General features: G+C 45.0%; 1 protein-coding gene across 2 annotated transcripts in view; it reads left to right on the top strand.

Moving 5' to 3' along the window:
• Positions 1-17297, top strand: part of ETV6 (ETS variant transcription factor 6) — a 232492-nt gene that overhangs the window by 82074 nt on the left and 133121 nt on the right. The window contains exon 2 of one of the 2 annotated variants that reach the window (XM_054696445.1): positions 13718-13844. In XM_054696445.1, the coding sequence (XP_054552420.1) occupies positions 13718-13844 (127 nt within the window). Of the gene's footprint in view, positions 1-13714; positions 13845-17297 lie in introns of both variants that reach the window. The other variant, XM_037514344.2, reaches the window with a different exon arrangement.

Genomic DNA, 17297 nt, shown 5'->3' with positions numbered 1-17297 from the left:
CTAAAGAGACTTAGTGTGGAAAAAAGTTATAATGGTAATTTTGTATATTGGTTATAAGTTGAAAGTCTTTGGGGTATATTGGGTTAAATGTAACATAGTTTAGAGTAATTTTACCTGTTTGTTTTTTTTTTCTGAATTAGACTTCTAGAAAATAATGACACAGGTGGCTTGTTTTGTGTTTCTTTTGGCTGGTGCTGGTTTTGATAGTGCCCTTTGGCATCTGTTGGGAGTGATACTGGACTTTTTTTTAAAGATTTATTTATTTATACAAGAACCAGGGTATAGGCCAGATGCGTGGGAGGGTGAGAGGATTCACCAGAGACAGAGTGGGGAACAGAACAGGCAGACTGATGAAACACACTGCTGAGGGGAGCAGCGGGCACAGCAGGAGAGGTCTGCCGTGCCATGTGGGACCCTCGTCAGCTGGCCAGGATCAGTCCAGTGCTGCAGAGGCTGCGGACAACTTCACAGTGCAGTGCTCAACCGCCTGCACCACCAGGGGATGCCCAGATTTTTTTTGAGATAGTTGCTAGAGTTCAAAAGTTAACAGCACATTTTCCCTGATACACTACTCTGCTGTTTTATACGGGTGGGTTTATGACACTGGAAGGTTAGAACACAACACAGGTTTTCATACGAGTATGCTAATTGAGAAGTAGGTTTGCTTGTGTTAATCACAATGATTAACACAATCATTGTGTTTTAAATGCAATTCCACTCCCCTACAAACCACTGACCCTCATGAGAACAAAGAACTACATGAGTGCCCTGTGCTGGTGTCATTTCAATCCATTCACCTTTTCTTCAGGCAGAAATCTTGGTGATTGTCAGCGTAGATAGGATTTGCTTGTGGCAAGGCTTTGAAAGCAATACAGTGAAAGGGGAATCCCATAGCACTCAAGGAAATAGCCCCTTTCTAGCTCCTGTCTCAACTCTCCAAGCACCAAGTGGTTTTCAGCACCCTTATTTCAACTTCCAGATCTTCATATTCATAGATTTCAGGCATTGGCAGCCCCTCCGTGACCATCATGGAAACCACTGGTGGCCTTGGTGACACCGTAGCATGCTCTTCACAGCTTGGTTTGCAAGTGGCTTTCTCAAGATGCAAAGAGCATTAGATCTAGTAGTTGCACCACCTAAACTTGGGTGAATTTTAGATGATAAAGTCATGTTCAGGTCACAGTTCTGTCACTGTGTTAGAACTGTATCTTGCTTAGAGGAAGAAGAGCGAACACATCAATAACATCAAGAGGCTTTGCAAACTTGAATTTTGTTTGATAGGAAAAAGTTAAGTTTATAGTGACTCTTTGAGAGTTTCGTTTTTTTTTTTTTGTTTGTTTTTTAAGATTTATTTATTTATCTATCTATTTATTTATTTATACAAGCACTGGGTACAGTCAGAAGCACGGGAGGGTGAGAGAATTCACCAGAGCCAGAGTGCGGAACAGTACAGGCAGACCGATGAAGTACACTGCTGAGGGGAGCAGTGGGTGGCAGGAGAGGTCTGCGTGCCAGGTGGGACCCTCACCGGTGGCCGTGGATAGAACCGGTGCTGCAACGGCTGCGGGCAGCCTCTCAACCCAGCGCTCAACCACTGCGCCACCAGGGAGGCCCGAGGTTTTTTTTTTTTTTCAATCAAGGAATGAATAAATAAATCAGTTAGGTTCTTAAGTAAACTTTCTATCCCTGTCAGGGCCACTTTGTACAGACTTTATTATCATGATGAAGAAACATTGTAGGCCGAAGCCACACAGCGACGAAAGACAGCTCTGTTGGGTTTAGGACAGCTAACTCCACCCAGAGCAGTTAGGTGATTCATTCAAGGATCTTGTTAACCCTTCAACCTCAATTTCTACATCTGTCAAGTAGGTTTTGTGCTAGTTTTGGGGACATGACTCGAGGGTGTTGGGAGGATACAGTGGCATGTAATTGAGGGGCTCTATGCTATCTTGGTAAAAGTTGCCACTCTCTTAGGTTGTAAGGTTTTATTAAACAGTCAGCTGCTTGGAGTTCAAGGCATTTTTCCAGATTATAATCGGTGGATAATCCACTGTTTTCCAAAAGAAAGACCTAACCACCAGTCGCCAGGTACCTTGGGGAAAAATTTGTCTCACGTGCCACTTTAAGAAGTAGTCATCACGGGGATGATGCACCTCATCAAGGGGCAAGAGGCTTCTCAATCTCTAACCTACTTGGTGTGGATTCATTCTTGAACGGAAGAAGGAAGTCTGGGACCGGATCTCGTGGGGACTGATGGGCAAGGAGTGCAGCCCTCAGTGGAATGGATTTTCATTCCCTCCTTCATTAACCTTCTTGCTCCGTGTCACACTTAAGCCAGTGCTGAGACCACAGGCACCACAGTCAGCTCCAGAAAGTAACATGGAGCTGTATTCCTGGGGACGGAAATGGGGGGAATCTCCAGAGGTGGTTGGCGGAAGGAGAGACCTACTGACACACCTTTTTGGGGCAGCTGTTTGTTTGTGGGTCAGGTAATCATCTTTCAGGGAGTCCCTATATTATACTGATAAACTCGATTTTGTGGTTAAAGGCAGAATTTCTGTTTTCTCAGTCATATAGTGAGGTCACCCTCAGTCTTCAATCTTCAGTTCAGTTATGTTCCTTTCCCCTTTAACCACATAAAGATTTCCTTCATCCCATAAACAGTAATGTGTTAGTTGGGACCTCTCAATTTACTCAAGAGGGTAGGACAGTTAGCAAAGTGGTTAATAAGTTTTCTAAAAAACCTGTTGTGAAAGACATTCATTTATCGTGTGTCTTCTTTATTTCCTCATGTCTTGATTTAAGACAGTGAGTCAGTCTTACCTCTGTATATTTGAGGGACATGAGGAACTTTGAAGGTATCGGTGCCTGGCTGATTTACTTGGATACTGGGATTTATTTTTTTTTTAACTTTTCCTGGTGATTTTCTGATGCATGACCCAAATTTGGAATACCACATTCAAAAATTGTTTCCTATATTGTTAGCTGATCCTGAGTCTCTGAAGTATGTGGAAGTTAACACATTTTTTGTGTACTATTGAGCACTCATAATTTTAATGAAGGCCCAGGATCTTCTTGAAAGCTATTAATTAGTCTTCACAACAAGGCTACAGGAGGGTACCACACATGGCCTTATTATGTCAAGCTCTTTAACGTTTGATTTATCACTTTTGCCATCAGGCACAAACACTTCTATATTTCGTTCTCATTCCTATTAAGTTTTAGTACCTAGAATGGTACTAATTCCAATGGCATTTTTAAAAGAATACTGTTCACCTTGTTTAAAATAATACTAGTTCACCTTGATAACTAGTTTTTAGTTATCAATGTCAAAAACAAAACTCTCAACTCTTTCTAGCCATCATCACAGGGTGATGAGTTCCTAGAAGGGACTGTGTGTCGAAGATTAAGGAATTTCTATGATGTTTGTAAGATATGGGTAGAAATTACTTGCCGAGATAGTTATTACTTCTGGAAAAGTTTCTCTAAAAGAGGAAACACAGGTGTGTGAAATGAATTCCTTGTTTAAGGATGTTAATACATTATTTTTTTTAACATTCTAGAAGATGGGCGGAAATAAATGCTGCTCTAATTTCTCAGTCATATAGTGAGGTCATCCTCAGTCTTCAATCTTCAGTTCAGTTATGTTCCCTTCCCCTTTTACCACATAAAGATTTCCTTCATCCCATAAACAGTAATGTGTTAGTTGGGACCTCTCAATGCCTCATCATATCATGCTTTTGGATTGATAAAAAGCCTTGTGGCAAGATGCTCAAAATATAAGCTTCATCTCATTTTTTCTTAAAATAACATGGTAAAGGTTGCTGGGTATTGTTATGTCAGTTTCTCCAACAGCAGCACTGAGGATGTTGACTTATTTCCAGCATTGCTTTTTACATAGAGTGTTCTTCTATGATTTTGTTGAAAACTATTTTAGTAATAAAAATTTGCCAACGATATAAATCTTTCCCAGATCTAATTTGTGCTCATTACTCTAGGTAGAGTTTACGGGGCTTTTTCTATTTTCTATTTATTTCTCAGCCTGAGGCAACCCAGGAATTACCTGATATCTGTAGAGCAAGGGAATTTGTACGGGTGGTAACCCAGCCTTCTTTCTTACTGATTAAGGCCTGTGGGGTTGGGGGTGTCTCCTGGTTCTTTGGAAATGGGCTGGATCCAGTTAGGGCTTTGTAGGACTTGATACAAATGGCTTCATTGGGGACCATTTGAGAGATTGGGCCAATAATCCAGTAGCAGTAAATAGCTCTATTCAGCACTCTGCTGAACCACCCCCATTTGAATTAGAATGTAAATCTCGCTCTGATGTCAGGTCTTTAAAACCTAATTTTTCTGACTGGGCCTGTATTCCATTTTCCCCATAGACATTTTGTAAAGGTAAATTACAGGGCAAAAACATCTTTTTTCCTTTTAAAGGAGATCTGAGTTGCCTTCCTCCACCACCCCCTGCAACCCACTGGGGTGGTGGATGGGCGCTCATTCTTTTACAAGACTTTCAGGTTACAGCCATTCAAGAAATAAATGAAGATGAGAGCAGAACACTTCTGGGGAGGGGGTGAAGGGTTTATGAGGCAGAAGGCAGGTGGGCAGGCTGGGAAGGATGAATGGTTAAAGAGAAGCCCTTGAGTTGGCTTGCTTCTGCCTCCTGGCTCTGCAGAAGCCTGACCCTCTCACCTTTCCTCTGCATGGGTTTTAAGGTTCCCCGAGTTCCTGGGGAGCTCCCACCCCAGGGCACAGTGAGTGCCATACCCCAGTAGTCACCTGGCAGGTAGAAATGCCTGGAAGGTATCTCTCCTTTGGGGAAAGAAATTGAGATGCGCTTGCTAATGGCGCCCTTGATACAACTAAATAGCAACTCTTTCAGTTCATTACTCATTAGCCCCAGGCAGGGACACCGCAGATTGGCTAATTGTAATAGCCAGACCATTAAAGGGAATAGCATTAATGGAGGAGAAAGCAGCTAATAAAGAGCCCAACTTGCTCACTTTGTTGTGCCCAGGATTTAAGCTGCTGGTAATTGAAGTACTTGTTTGTTCGGGTTTGAGGCCCTCTTCAGAGGGCTGATTCAAAATTTAGGAGCATTTTTGGGTACATTCAACATGGAGATAAGTCTTCCTTGAAGTAAGAGGCCGGTCTGCTGGCTCTGCATAAAGGCACATCACCTTGTTTAGACCTGCTGCAGACTCACCATTCCTAGGATTTGTGCTTTTCTGGGGCTTCAGGGAGGAGCGGTGATGTCTGTTTCCGAGAGCTCAGCTAATCTCTGCTTAGAGCAAAAGCAGTGGTCTGCGTCTCAGCAGGGATCAGGGGCATGGTCACAAGCAGGGCTCCTGCATTTCATTTTCCCATTCTGGTGGAAAAACCTGTGACCTTGCCACCCGCAGCCCTGGGGCAGCCAAACAAGCAACGCATCCTTGCTGCATAGACTTCCCTGGAAACCACGACCGGCTTGAAAAGGAGTCACAGCTTGCGATTCTGCTTACTAGTCATGTCAGAAATATTTAAGAAATTCAGGGGGAAGAAATTTCATCCCTGCTCAGGGTTGAGAAGGATCTTAATTAAAATGTTTTAAAATTAGAACAAGAAAGAAACCTATTTGCGTGTTTGGCTTTGGAACTTGTTCTTCAAGGGGTTGCTCCTAGTTCTAGAAATGCGTGCTTTTTCTAATTATAGTCAGTAGAATCCTAGGATTCTGAGAGGGGGCTCCAGAGACTCACTATGGAGGGGGGATCATGACGTCCGTGTTGTTTGGATCTGTCCCTCCCACACTGTAATTAATAAGCTTTAACTTGCCAGGAGATAGACTGTCTTAGAAGTAGAACTCTTAGAGTTGAAGTAGCCCCTGAAGGTTCAACCTGAGTCCCTTCTAGCCTCAGCTTCAATTGGTTCTAGGGGTTCCACATGTAGTTGGAGGCTCCCACTGTTAGAAAGGCCTTTCTTCTAGTATATGGGGTCGTACGTCAGCCCTACCTTCTGAGGGACCACAGGGAAGCCTGGCTCCTCCTTATATTAGTCCTGCCATAGTTGAGATATCTGAGGGAATTTCTTATCTTCCTTCCCCACCCCCCACCCCCCCAACCCTATCACATAAAATCTCAGCACCAACATCCATCCCTCCTCGGATCTGTAGAAGTCTTACTGGCCCATGGCCATGCCACGCTGCTTTCTGGAGGTGAACTCAGCTCCTCCTCCATGCAGAGGCCCACCCACTGCAGACCCCCAGTAAATGCTGACAGGGCTGCCTCCTCCCTGCTTCTGCTTTTCTCCTCTATATATTTGGATTTGCTGCTCTTGGGTAAATGGAAGGGAGTTGGATAAGGACAATGTCTGTTGCTGCTGCTGCTGGTGGTAGTGTTAAAGAAAATGTTAGTTTTAAAAGTAACATAGATTGTCTGGGAAAATGGCCTGAGATGAGCTTTCTGTATAAGGTGAACTCCTTAGGAACAAGCCTCCATAAATGCCCGGGCCCCACTGTTGTGCCTCACAGTTAATATGCATCTGGGGTGAGGGCTGGTGGCTGCCTGTGCTGAGCTCCAGCTAGGAGAACCTCTCTCCAGAAGCATATCTCATCCCCTGGGGCAAAATGCATACAGTTCCTCAGTCCCACTCCTCTGGCTTAAAGGAGGAGTCCCCCTGGCTCAGGTGTCTCTGTTGAGGGATCCTAGGCAGATCTGCTAGAATTCTGTGCCTAGCGAAGGTGCAGAGCAATGAGACAGTCCAAAGCACCACGGATGTCACAAGCTTGGGCTTGGCTCTCAGGGTGGCCCATAAGTTGAGGAGCCATTGTTGACTGGATCATGTGACTCGAGTGACATTTCCTGTTTCTCTCCTGATACTGGTTATACCATCTCCTGAGCTGGCCCCTAGAACAGATCTCTTCCCCTCATGCTATCTTGAGGGCAGGTTTCTTTGGGGAATGAAGAGAATGAGGTCTTCCTTGCAGGGTCTGTGTGAGTCCCACAAGGAAAAAAGCCTTCACTGAAAGACATATATCCCAAGTGCTCCCTTCATGCTAGCTAGCTTCCTTTGCGGGGACTATGTTTCCCAAGGAAAATTGCAACCTATGTTCCGAGGAGTGTCTGTACTGTACTCAATATGTGCTGCTGGGGAAGATGACACAATTTTCTTCCTTTTTTTTCTTGCCATGCACCTCCAGGTGCTCGGAGCTGGCTGTTCCCGCAGAAGTCCCAGTCTCCCGGGTCCTGTGTGGAACCGCAGAGCATGGCAGCATGGGGACGCTGAGCTAGTTTTGTCAGGGCGAGAGTTGACCCCAGTGTTGTCTGGGAGTGCTGTGTGCTCTTGTCCTGCCAGCTTTCACTGTTGGGGCCATCCTGGGAATTCTAGAACTTGAGGCTGCAGAATTGGGCATGCCTTGCAGACACTGGATAAATGCTGAGACATTTCCTGACACTTAGAAAAGCAGCCACACGCTTATACTACAGAGCTCGCTTGTGGGGCCTCTGCTTATGCTTCTCTTCATTTACCACACTTTGCAGAGAACAGTTTTGGTGAACAAGGAAGACTTCGATGCTTTGACTACTTTGTGTGTGTTTGTGTTTTGACTACTTTGTTTGTGTTTGTTCGGGCTGCCTTCTGATTTGAGGGTAGACTAGAGCAGGAAGGTGAGGAAAAGGACTGTCTATTACAGTTCTAAATATGCAGGAGGGAACTTTTGCCTAACTTTCTTATGTGGCCAAAGCTCTTCCTACACTGGTGAAGCTGGTGTAGGAAGATCCCCACATCAGCAAGAGTGCGACTTAGGGGGTGCACCCCCCTAGGGCAGTATGGGTGTCTGGGAAGCTGAGAGAGGAAGTTTGGAAGCCAGGGCTGTAGTTGTCACCCATCCTGACTTCACAGGGTACTCCCATTGTTTTCCCCGAAGTGACGGCATGCTGAAAGCCAAAGACCAATTGGTTGTAAAAATGTAAAGCCTCAGTACCCAGAGGATGCTTCCTTCAGGAGAAGAGGAAAGCCTACTCAGACCTCTGGTTTAGATATTTTCTGGAACCTCTTTGGGATGGAAAGAAAGCATCACAGCCTTACTGCTGGGCATTGATGGATCTGGCATTCAGCTCAAGATTCATAACTAAATAGCGTAGATACTAAGGTGTAGCCCAGATCTTAACTATACTCCAGGCCCTAAGGTATACTGTTCTCACTCCAGAAGCTCAGGTTGCCCCACATTCTAAGGTGTACCCCACATCCTAAGCTATACGGTTCTCAACCCAGACCCTGAGGCAAGCTGTCTCCTTCTGGGGAGATGGTAAATACGTGCTCTGTGGCTGTGTGTACAATGTGTATTTAGAACAGAAGACTGACCTTTGCACCTTCCTGAAGTTCTTTAATCCAACTGGATTTCTGAGAACAAAATAGTCAGTGTATTTTGTTCAAATGAAAAGAAATTGACATTCAAGAGAGTATTCGTTTAGGTTCTTGTGTGTGTTTGCATTCAGGATGCCAAAAAATGAGACAACTGCACAGCTCAAATTTCAGTTTTTGTTCAACTCCGAGCTGATGGGTAGCTTTCACTTGTGAATAGAGGCCAAAGCCATCACCTGAATTATTTTGCAGCCGTCAGAGGGTACTTAAATAAGTGTGTACTCAGACCTCAGTGTAGTAAATCTTAATACCTACCTCCCCAGAGAAGAGACTTCCGGTGTTCAATCTATAGATGTCTGTAGTTGAAGCCTCAACTTTCCTGGAAGCCTGCAGAGTGAAGAGCCTCCCCCAACAATAGTGGATATGACCAGTGTGGCCTCTTGTATTTCTCCTGTTTTCCATCTTATCTGGGTCACTGGTTTCCAGTGTGGGCTGGGAACACAGTGAGGGGCAACCTCTTGAGCAGATGAGGGCACCTGTGGTATATTTCCATAGTTCCCCAGGAAATGGTCAGGGTCACCCCTCTGTTCCCACTCTTCCTGCTCCTCAGGGTTTACCTAGGCTTCGAAACCACCATTGGGGACATCCTGGCATAACGGGGTTGCGGCTGCTTCTAGAAAAAGATCCTAAAATGACCTCTGAGCTCTGCAAAGAGCAGTCATCAAAATGACCTGTAAACCACCTTCTTTGCAAGTGCAACCAAGATTTCTGTTTTTCTCAATTCCACAAATGCTTTGTCTTTATTTCCAGAGGGTTAATATTTAATCAGCAACAAACTCGAAGTCTCTCAACCTTTCATTCTTTTCAAAGAGTTAATGGTGTAAAAACAAATGTGGGTCTCGCTGGTGGCGCAGCGGTCCGCAGCCTCTGCAGCACCAGTTCGATTCCCCGCTGGACAGGGAGAACCCCACATGGTGCGCAGACCTCTCCTGCCTCGCCCACTGCTCCCCTCAGCAGTGTCTTCGGTCCATCTACCTGTTCTGTTCCCCGCTCTGGTGAATTCTCTCACCCTGCCACGCTTCTGACCTGTACCCCAGTTCTTGTATAAATAAATAAAAATAAATCTTTAAAGAAAAATAAAATAAAAACAAATTGTGTAAATACACCAGGAGAATCCCTGGGATGGAGAGAATCTCTGTATTGGGTAACTTTGAAAAGGAAAGACTTTTGGTAATGCCAAAATGTTTGCGTTTGTTTTACATGATAGCGACAGCTTCCTGAGCACACAGGGTAGAGATGATCAGGCTTAGATGGGGACCCTCTTCACTCCCTCTGCACAACTAATTTTGGTTTCTGTAGTTGTGCTTGTTGCTGCATATTCTATTTAAATCAGAGAGAGAGAGAGCGCACACGAGCGAGAGCGAGAGTGTACTTTCTATAATGCTTAGTAAAATCTACACATCTTTCCTTTCCTAAAACTATTTTTAACCTTATTTTTCTCTTTTCAGAGCTTTGTGTTCTGCTCCCTCCCTACTATAATACAATTGCCCTTAGAAATGGCACTGCTACCCTTTTATTCAGCCGGTTGGTCTGATAGGTTGTATCTGCAAGTTTAAGGTCAGCATGCTTTATTTTTTCAGCATCTAAACAATAATGGAGCTCCATCATGGTATTTTCAGTCACATCATTGACCTCCACTGGCAGCTGATGCTCCTACAACACTTGAATGCATTAATATCACTGTCTGGAGCATTTTAATTTAATTAGAGCTGTGGTTATAATCCTCTTGGGAAAATCGTTATCCCCTCTGTAATGTTAAAATAAAACACCTCTGGTTTTCATCCCACTGACAGTTTACTTTAGAGGTAAGGGAGCCGTGACTGGGTTCTCTCCTGTCTTTTGTTGGTGGTGGTGGGGAACCAGAAAAACAATTGTGAGAATAACGCAAGCTCTTTTTTGGGGGAAACTGGATGCTAGTCTCCTTAAGCCTCTCTGTGTGGATGTCTCCGTCTGAGGTCTCACGATTGATTCATTTCTCTAATCGCTGATAGTCTGCCGATTGGGCCACTGTAGATGTTAAAGGCATGGATGCAGTAATGGATTAAAAAATGAGGATCGAGCGAGTCATTCTAGAAATTAACAGACAGACAAAAGGCAATCAGGCTGTGGTATCAGAATCCCAGGTGCATGTTTCATTCTCTTTGGAATGGAGCCCATGAAACAGGCAATGTCCTTTCTGGGGTCCCCTGAGTGGTCTGCTGGCTACTGACCCCATGGTGGTGGTGCTTGTGTAATTGATGCTAGCAAATTACACAAGCTTCGGGCAGTGAATTATGCTTTCCCTCCTCCTGGTCAAGATAATCTCTTCTTTGTTACTGACAAGCCTCTTCATTGACTCTTTTAAAAAATCCTTCTTTCAGGGGTCACTTAGGTTGTTCCCATGTCTTGGCGACTATTGCGAATAACATTGCAATGAACCCACTGGTGCATACGTATTTTAAAATTTATGTTTCAAATTTATGTTTTCATATTCTTTAATAGATACCTAGAAGTAGAGTTGCTGGATCATATGATAGATCTATTTTTACTTTTTTGAGGATAAAGAAGAGGTATTTTTCATACACACACACACACACACACACACACACAATGAAATACATATTGGCAGAGTAAAAAAAAGATGAAATCTTGCCATTTGCAACAATATGGATGGATCTTGAGGGGTTTATGCTCAAATAAGTTAGAAGGAGAAAGACAAACATCATGATTTTACTCATGTTGAATATATGGAAACAAAGCAAATCCTTGAATTCTCACGGCAGAATGGCGACCAGAGTAGAAGGGGAAGGGGCTTAGGAAGAACAGGTCATGGTGGCTTATTGGAAGGTGGGGCACCTTGGCAGTGGGCATGGTGTGGTATCAGCATTTGAGGAGGAGTGAAACTACTCCTAGCCCCTTCTCCAGGGTTGGAAGCCACTGCTCCCTCAATAAAAGTGAGAAATGAGTGAATAAATGAACCAGTAAGTAGTGCTTCTTTGACAGGCTTCCCGTGTTATATGTTGGCCCTCAGCTGAGCGAAACCCTCATTGGGAATGAGAGGGTTCGGGGTCCACCATCACCTGCTCGCTGGCCTGCCTTTCCTAGGTCTCATCATGCAGTAATGCAGCTGCCTCCCTCTAGAATTGTTTGACATGGGGGAAGGCATCAACCCCCAGGGCAAGACTGAAGTGTGTGTGGATTCCAGGGTAGCGGTGAGGACAGGAGCCACATGGAAGTGCTAACTAGCTTGACTCTTTATTCTTCAAGTTGAATGTAGACTTCCCAAAAAAAGAAAGTAAAATCTGCTTTGAGGCCTGGTTTGCCTCAGCTTGTCTTTGATGGAGTCAGTGAGACTGGGACGAGGTGGCCTGTCACTCACATGGACTGGTACGAGGCTCTTTTTTGTCCTTTCTTTCAGCGAGAGTCATCCTATTGTCCTTGCTTTCAGCAAGAGGCAAACCTACCTCCTTTTCTTCTCGCACTAGTGCCATTGGAAGCTCTTTAGCTACAGAATGCTTTCTTCACCACTAGTTTCACTTCCACAAAAGCCCTAAAAACACAGAAAGCTATTTCTGGGAGCAAAGCTAACGGTAGATATCTAGACATATAATGCAACAGGGGTTGTGTAGTGTTGAAGCATATGAAGGATTTGTTCGATGAGAAAAACAGCTTTTAAAATGCTTAAAAAGCCCATTTCAACTTGAAACCCTCCTAAATAGATTTTACATGTTTCCTATCTGTATATTTATGTCTTTGCCTCTTCACCCAATGCCAGAAATAACTCATCCTTAAGTTAGAGTTGCTCAAAATATGTGTGATGTTCCGTAAAGTTCAAGAAAAGTGGGTTGAAGAGTTTACCTCTGGGTGACCTTTCACAGGACACCTTGGTGGCTAAAATGTGAAATCTAGGATGTCAGACTTGCCCTTCATTAGGGCATTTTGGGATGTGCATTTAAACAGAGATATTCTAAATGCCCTAATTGCTGGTAGAGAGTGCCTCAGGGGCGGAATAGCGATTCCATTTGGAAATTACAAAATTATGTATATATGCACTTGAAATCGAAACTTCCTACCACAACTGACAAACTTCTAAGCTATGAGCAGAAGAGAAGCTTTCATTTGATTATAGGGTCAGGGGAATCTCCTGGTTCCCTTTGTACATTTGATGAAATATAAAATGTTTAGAGAACTGTATTTCCACACCGTAGTAAACACCCCTTGCGCTTTATTTTAATATGTGGTTTTTCTTTTGCTCTTGATTGCCGTTTCCATAATGGCATCTTGCTGATCTATCTGCCCCACACCCCAACTTATTTTTGGCCCTTGCGTGCCCCACTTTACTTTGCCCAGTTAAACCACAGGAAGGAACGGAAGTTATATTCGTGTATGGACTCACAAGTCAAAATAGTTGGTGTGTAGGCCTGAGAAGCAAATTGCATGACTATTTTAGCTGAAACACATGGTTGTTTTGTTGCCATTATTTGCCGTGTTTTATCTTAAAACTAATAATAATCATTCCCACCCATCTAGTTGTTTTACTTGATCTAACAAATTCCGCCTGTTTGAATTTAAAGTTCGTCAGTGAAATCGGTCTCTCCGTCAAACAGGACTTTCCTTTAATGCAGAGGATATCTAGAATATTCCAAAAGGAAAGGAAATAGGGATTCTGAGATGGAAAGTGAAAGGACAGGAGATACCTGTTAATGTTTGCAGATAATCCCCTGCTAGGAAGGAAAAAACAATAAACATCCGATATTTGGGGTGGTGGTTGTTGTATAATGAAATAGGCGATAGAAAGCTGTTGCTTGTAGATGAATTAATTGAATCTAAAGCTTGTGGCTGTCACTTTGTGCTCCTCTCTCATTGGATCGAGTACAGAATCATACTTTGATTAGAAACTGGGGATACTGGGGATGTTGCCAGAGAACAGAGAAGGGGAGATGTGGTTTTAATGTATTGGGGATGTTAATCACGTGACTTGGAAAAGTAGTTTTTGAGAGAGTCTAAAGCCATTTTTTGGGATTTATTGGCTTGTCCTTCTCCCTGTCTCTTTTTTACTTGCACAAACCAATTACTACAGAGGGAGGAAATGCACACCTGTTGACTTGAGTCCAAAGGAAAAGCCCATTTTAAACTGCATAGAAGTTTTTTTTATGAACCCCAAATGTTAGCAATCTGAAAGCTGAGGGGTTCAGGGGGTCTAGAAAGGGGCCAGCTGACTTGCCCAGAGCTTAAGTCGGGGCTCCCTTTTTTGCTCCCCACAACTTTCATAAATTTCACGCTTCAGTTCCAAGTTTTCATTACCTTTCTCTCCTCTCCCTGCCCTTATTTTTAACAGCAGGAACGAATTTCATATACACCTCCCGAGAGCCCGGTGCCGAGTTACGCCTCCTCGACCCCACTTCATGTTCCAGTGCCCCGAGCGCTCAGGATGGAGGAAGACTCGATCCGCCTGCCCGCACACCTGCGTGAGTGTTCGCGCCCGGGTCGGGGACAGACAGACAGACTGACCGAGGGACAGGCGCATGGACAAGAGGGCCAGGATGATGGATGGCACAGGGGCGGGGGCAGAGAGCTTCAGCCTGGAGGGAACTCTGGGATTGTTTTCATGCAGCTTCTGGAAGCTTTGGAATCTTTTGTCCCTTCTCCCGCCCCTCCGTCCCAAGCTTTGAAGAGCTAGAGATTCCTGTCCTGGGTTTCTCCCGTGTATTCGCTTGGCCTCTGACTAAGACATGTCACCCCTCCAGATCTGGAAATGTGCGGTTACATAGCAAGTACATGCAGCTTCTTGGATAAGAAAAGTGAAATTTGGGGGATAGGTCGTCTCCCTAAATTCCCACAGCTACCCTTGAATATTTCCTGAGGTCCTAAATTGTGCTTGGTTTCTGAGCCAGACTCACTCCCTGCTTGGCTGTTAAGTTGTGAGCTGTTCCTTTTGTCTCTGTCCCTCCTCCCTCCCAAGTTTTCCATGCTGGCTGCTGTTTCCCTGTCTTTTTTTGAGGCCCACATAGACCCTTTGTCCCTCCAAAGGGTCCCTCTCCTCTCTTGCTTCTCCCACGCTTGCTGTGCTGCAACAGCCCCTGTCAACGTGTGGTGCTCCCACCTTCCTCTCCCAAGTCGTCTCTACCAGTGCCCCTGCCTGGATCCTCAACGCCACCTGGCAGAGCGTCAGGGGTGGCTCCCTAGGACCAGACTCCAAAGCCGCCAACACCTGTCATTTCCTCGATGTTTTCCTTGTGTGGCCACCCAACCCAGATGATAAAATGTGATGGGGGCAGCCAGGGGGAAGGAATCACCTGCTTCTCACCCTGATCGCAGGCGTCCAAGAAAACGCCAGGTTGTCTGGCTTGAATATTATCACAAGGGCACGAGTCCAGGTTATGGAGGACACTGGGGGTCATCTTGGCCTTTCCCCAGCTGATTTCTAGTACCTTCCATGGTGCTGCCATCGGTGGTGCTGGCCGTCTCTTTCTGCATGATGACACTCCCAGGTTATTCTCCACCTCTTCTTCATCCCTCCTCGGATGGCTGAAAGGGGAGCCCCAGAGGGCACAGAGGGTGCAAGCTTGCTTTTCTCGCTGTGCTTGCACAGGGGACCAGTGGGCTGTGTCACTGGGAACTACTGGGGGGATCCTTGCTGCCTTAGCCTTTCTCCCCCACAGTGAAGACAGTTATTGGGATTTTTGCAGGGAGTTAGGGGCATGAGATTCCTTCCTCTTTCTGCCTCTCGTTGTGTCTGTCAGGATTTCCAGTCACTGTGCATTGTTTTCTGCACACCCCTACTTTGCTCCACATTGCCATTCCCTCCACAGGGAACTTGTGGGGATAGTAAAAGCTCGTGGCTATGGGCAGTGTTGTCCTCAGTGAACTGGAGCAGGCGGGACTGGCAATGAAACCACAGCCAGATGATAGCAGAACCTGTACTGTGACCTGTGTGTTCACTTCAGGGTGGAACATACTCACGCCCAAAGGCACAGCACTTCTGCTCCCAAAGCTCGTTTATGTAGTCATTCAACAAACAGTCATTGATTGCTCACGTCCTCTGGATACCAAAGATGAACAACACTGACTCCTTACCTACCTTTGTGAAGCTTACAGTCCAAACACTTGCCCCAAACAGGTTGAGGTTTCTTTCATACATTTTTATTCCTGTGCTTTGGGACATACCCCAATGGAGACCCTAACTCCTGGTTTGCCTCTGGGGGCATTTCCATGATTAACTCTTTTTGTCATAGAAGCACCTTTCCTTAAAATTCTTGATCTCCTTGCATGGTTTAAAAAAAAAAAAGTCATGGTAAAACAACTGGCAGTCAGGGGATCAGGATGCTTAACTAGTTCTACTGTTCAACTAGTAAGTCTCGGTACATTACTCAGTTGTCCTACTGAGATTGGATAAGAGAATGTCTAATGACCCTCTTAACTTCAGAATCTTCTGATCTTACCTAAGGCCTCATCCTCCCTGCTCAGAACGTTCTTCCACACCAGCACTTTAATGTTTTCTTGAGCAGAGAGTTTCCTCATTGAGCTACTGCTGTGCTGCCTCCCACTGTTTGCCAGGCGTGTGCCTTGCACACAGTCGTAATAGCTAATATTTATTGTGGGATTGCCCGGGACTGAGCACGGTGTGAAGCCCTTTGTGTAAATTATTTAGTTTTTTACAGTAATACCTTGAGAGTATCCCTATATCCATGCCACATATAAGGAACTCAGAGCTTAGTGAATTTAAGTAACTCCTCAATAGTGAGTAAGAGAAAGTCAGGATGCAGACTCAGGCCTGTCTGATTCCAGAGCCTAGGCTCTTTGTCTATTATACCACTTTGTGAATGGGTTTAGCATTTTTTTTTTGGATGGGTGGATGTATGGGTAGGTGGATTCAGAAATGACACTTAGCCATAGTATTGGTTGGTGGCTGGAATTTGTTCTAACTGGTCAATCCATGGTTGAATAAATTTGCAATGTCTCTTTTGGAAGGAGGGACGGATGGAGAGAAGGAGCGAGGGATAGAGAAATGGACACATGGGTGGATGGATGGTTGGGTGAATGGATGGATGGATGAGTGGGTGGGTAGCCAGATGCCCATGTAAATAAATACTTAGATTTAGGATTGTAGCACATTATCGCCAACCTTGGGGAATAATCATTTGTTAGTTTATGGACTCAGGTTGGGATCAGGGCTTGCCTGATTGCTACTCTCTGGCAGTCTGACCTTAGAGACCTCCTCGGTAATCTGCACGAGCCCTGTTGTGACACCACTGGTTCCTGCATCTGGAATAAATCCTCTGAAAGTGGAGCTTCCCAGGCTCTTGCTCTGTGCCCTCCGCTGGGACTTTCCGCAGGAGGCTGAGCTGCCCTCCTTCCTCTCCTGTTCCAGGACTCGGCCGCCCTTCCTGCTGTTTGGGAAACAGGCTATGTAGTCCGAGGACGGGCGAGGCCGTGGTGCACACTTGAAGATGCATCCCAGCTGGGCTTGCAAACCTAAAAGAAAATAAATACTCTGACCAGGGAATTGGGTTATTGCTGTTTTAAGCTGGGATTCCAGACAATTCCCGGTGGAATGCTGATGGAAAGTACGGGGAAGAATATGAAGCCAAGACAGCAGCGGGACATTTATGGTATTGCTAGGTTGGAAGCATTTTTAGCTGCTTGTTTTAAAGAGATAGTCACCAGACTGGTTTGTCTCAGAGTGGCCGGTTCTCACCATTGCTCCTCACTGTCTCCAGAGAAACCCCTGTTCTCCTAGCTCCTCCCTCCTCCTTTTCCTCTTTCCACTCTTAAATCACAGGCTAGCTTTTCCTGGGGGTAGTCGGGAGCAGGATGGGGATCATAATATTTAAGACTCATACTGAGGGCTTCTCACCATTTTGTTCTGCAAATACAGGGCTACTGTAGCCAACTGAACACACAGTGGTTCCAATTAGCAA

The sequence above is a fragment of the Talpa occidentalis genome, unplaced genomic scaffold (genome assembly GCF_014898055.3).
Source record: "Talpa occidentalis isolate TD23 unplaced genomic scaffold, MPIMG_talOcc4v2.1 talOcc4.16, whole genome shotgun sequence".
Classification (NCBI taxonomy): Eukaryota; Metazoa; Chordata; class Mammalia; order Eulipotyphla; family Talpidae; genus Talpa; species Talpa occidentalis.
Note: the sequence above shows the minus strand (reverse complement) of the source record. Positions and strands in the feature narration are given on the sequence as shown.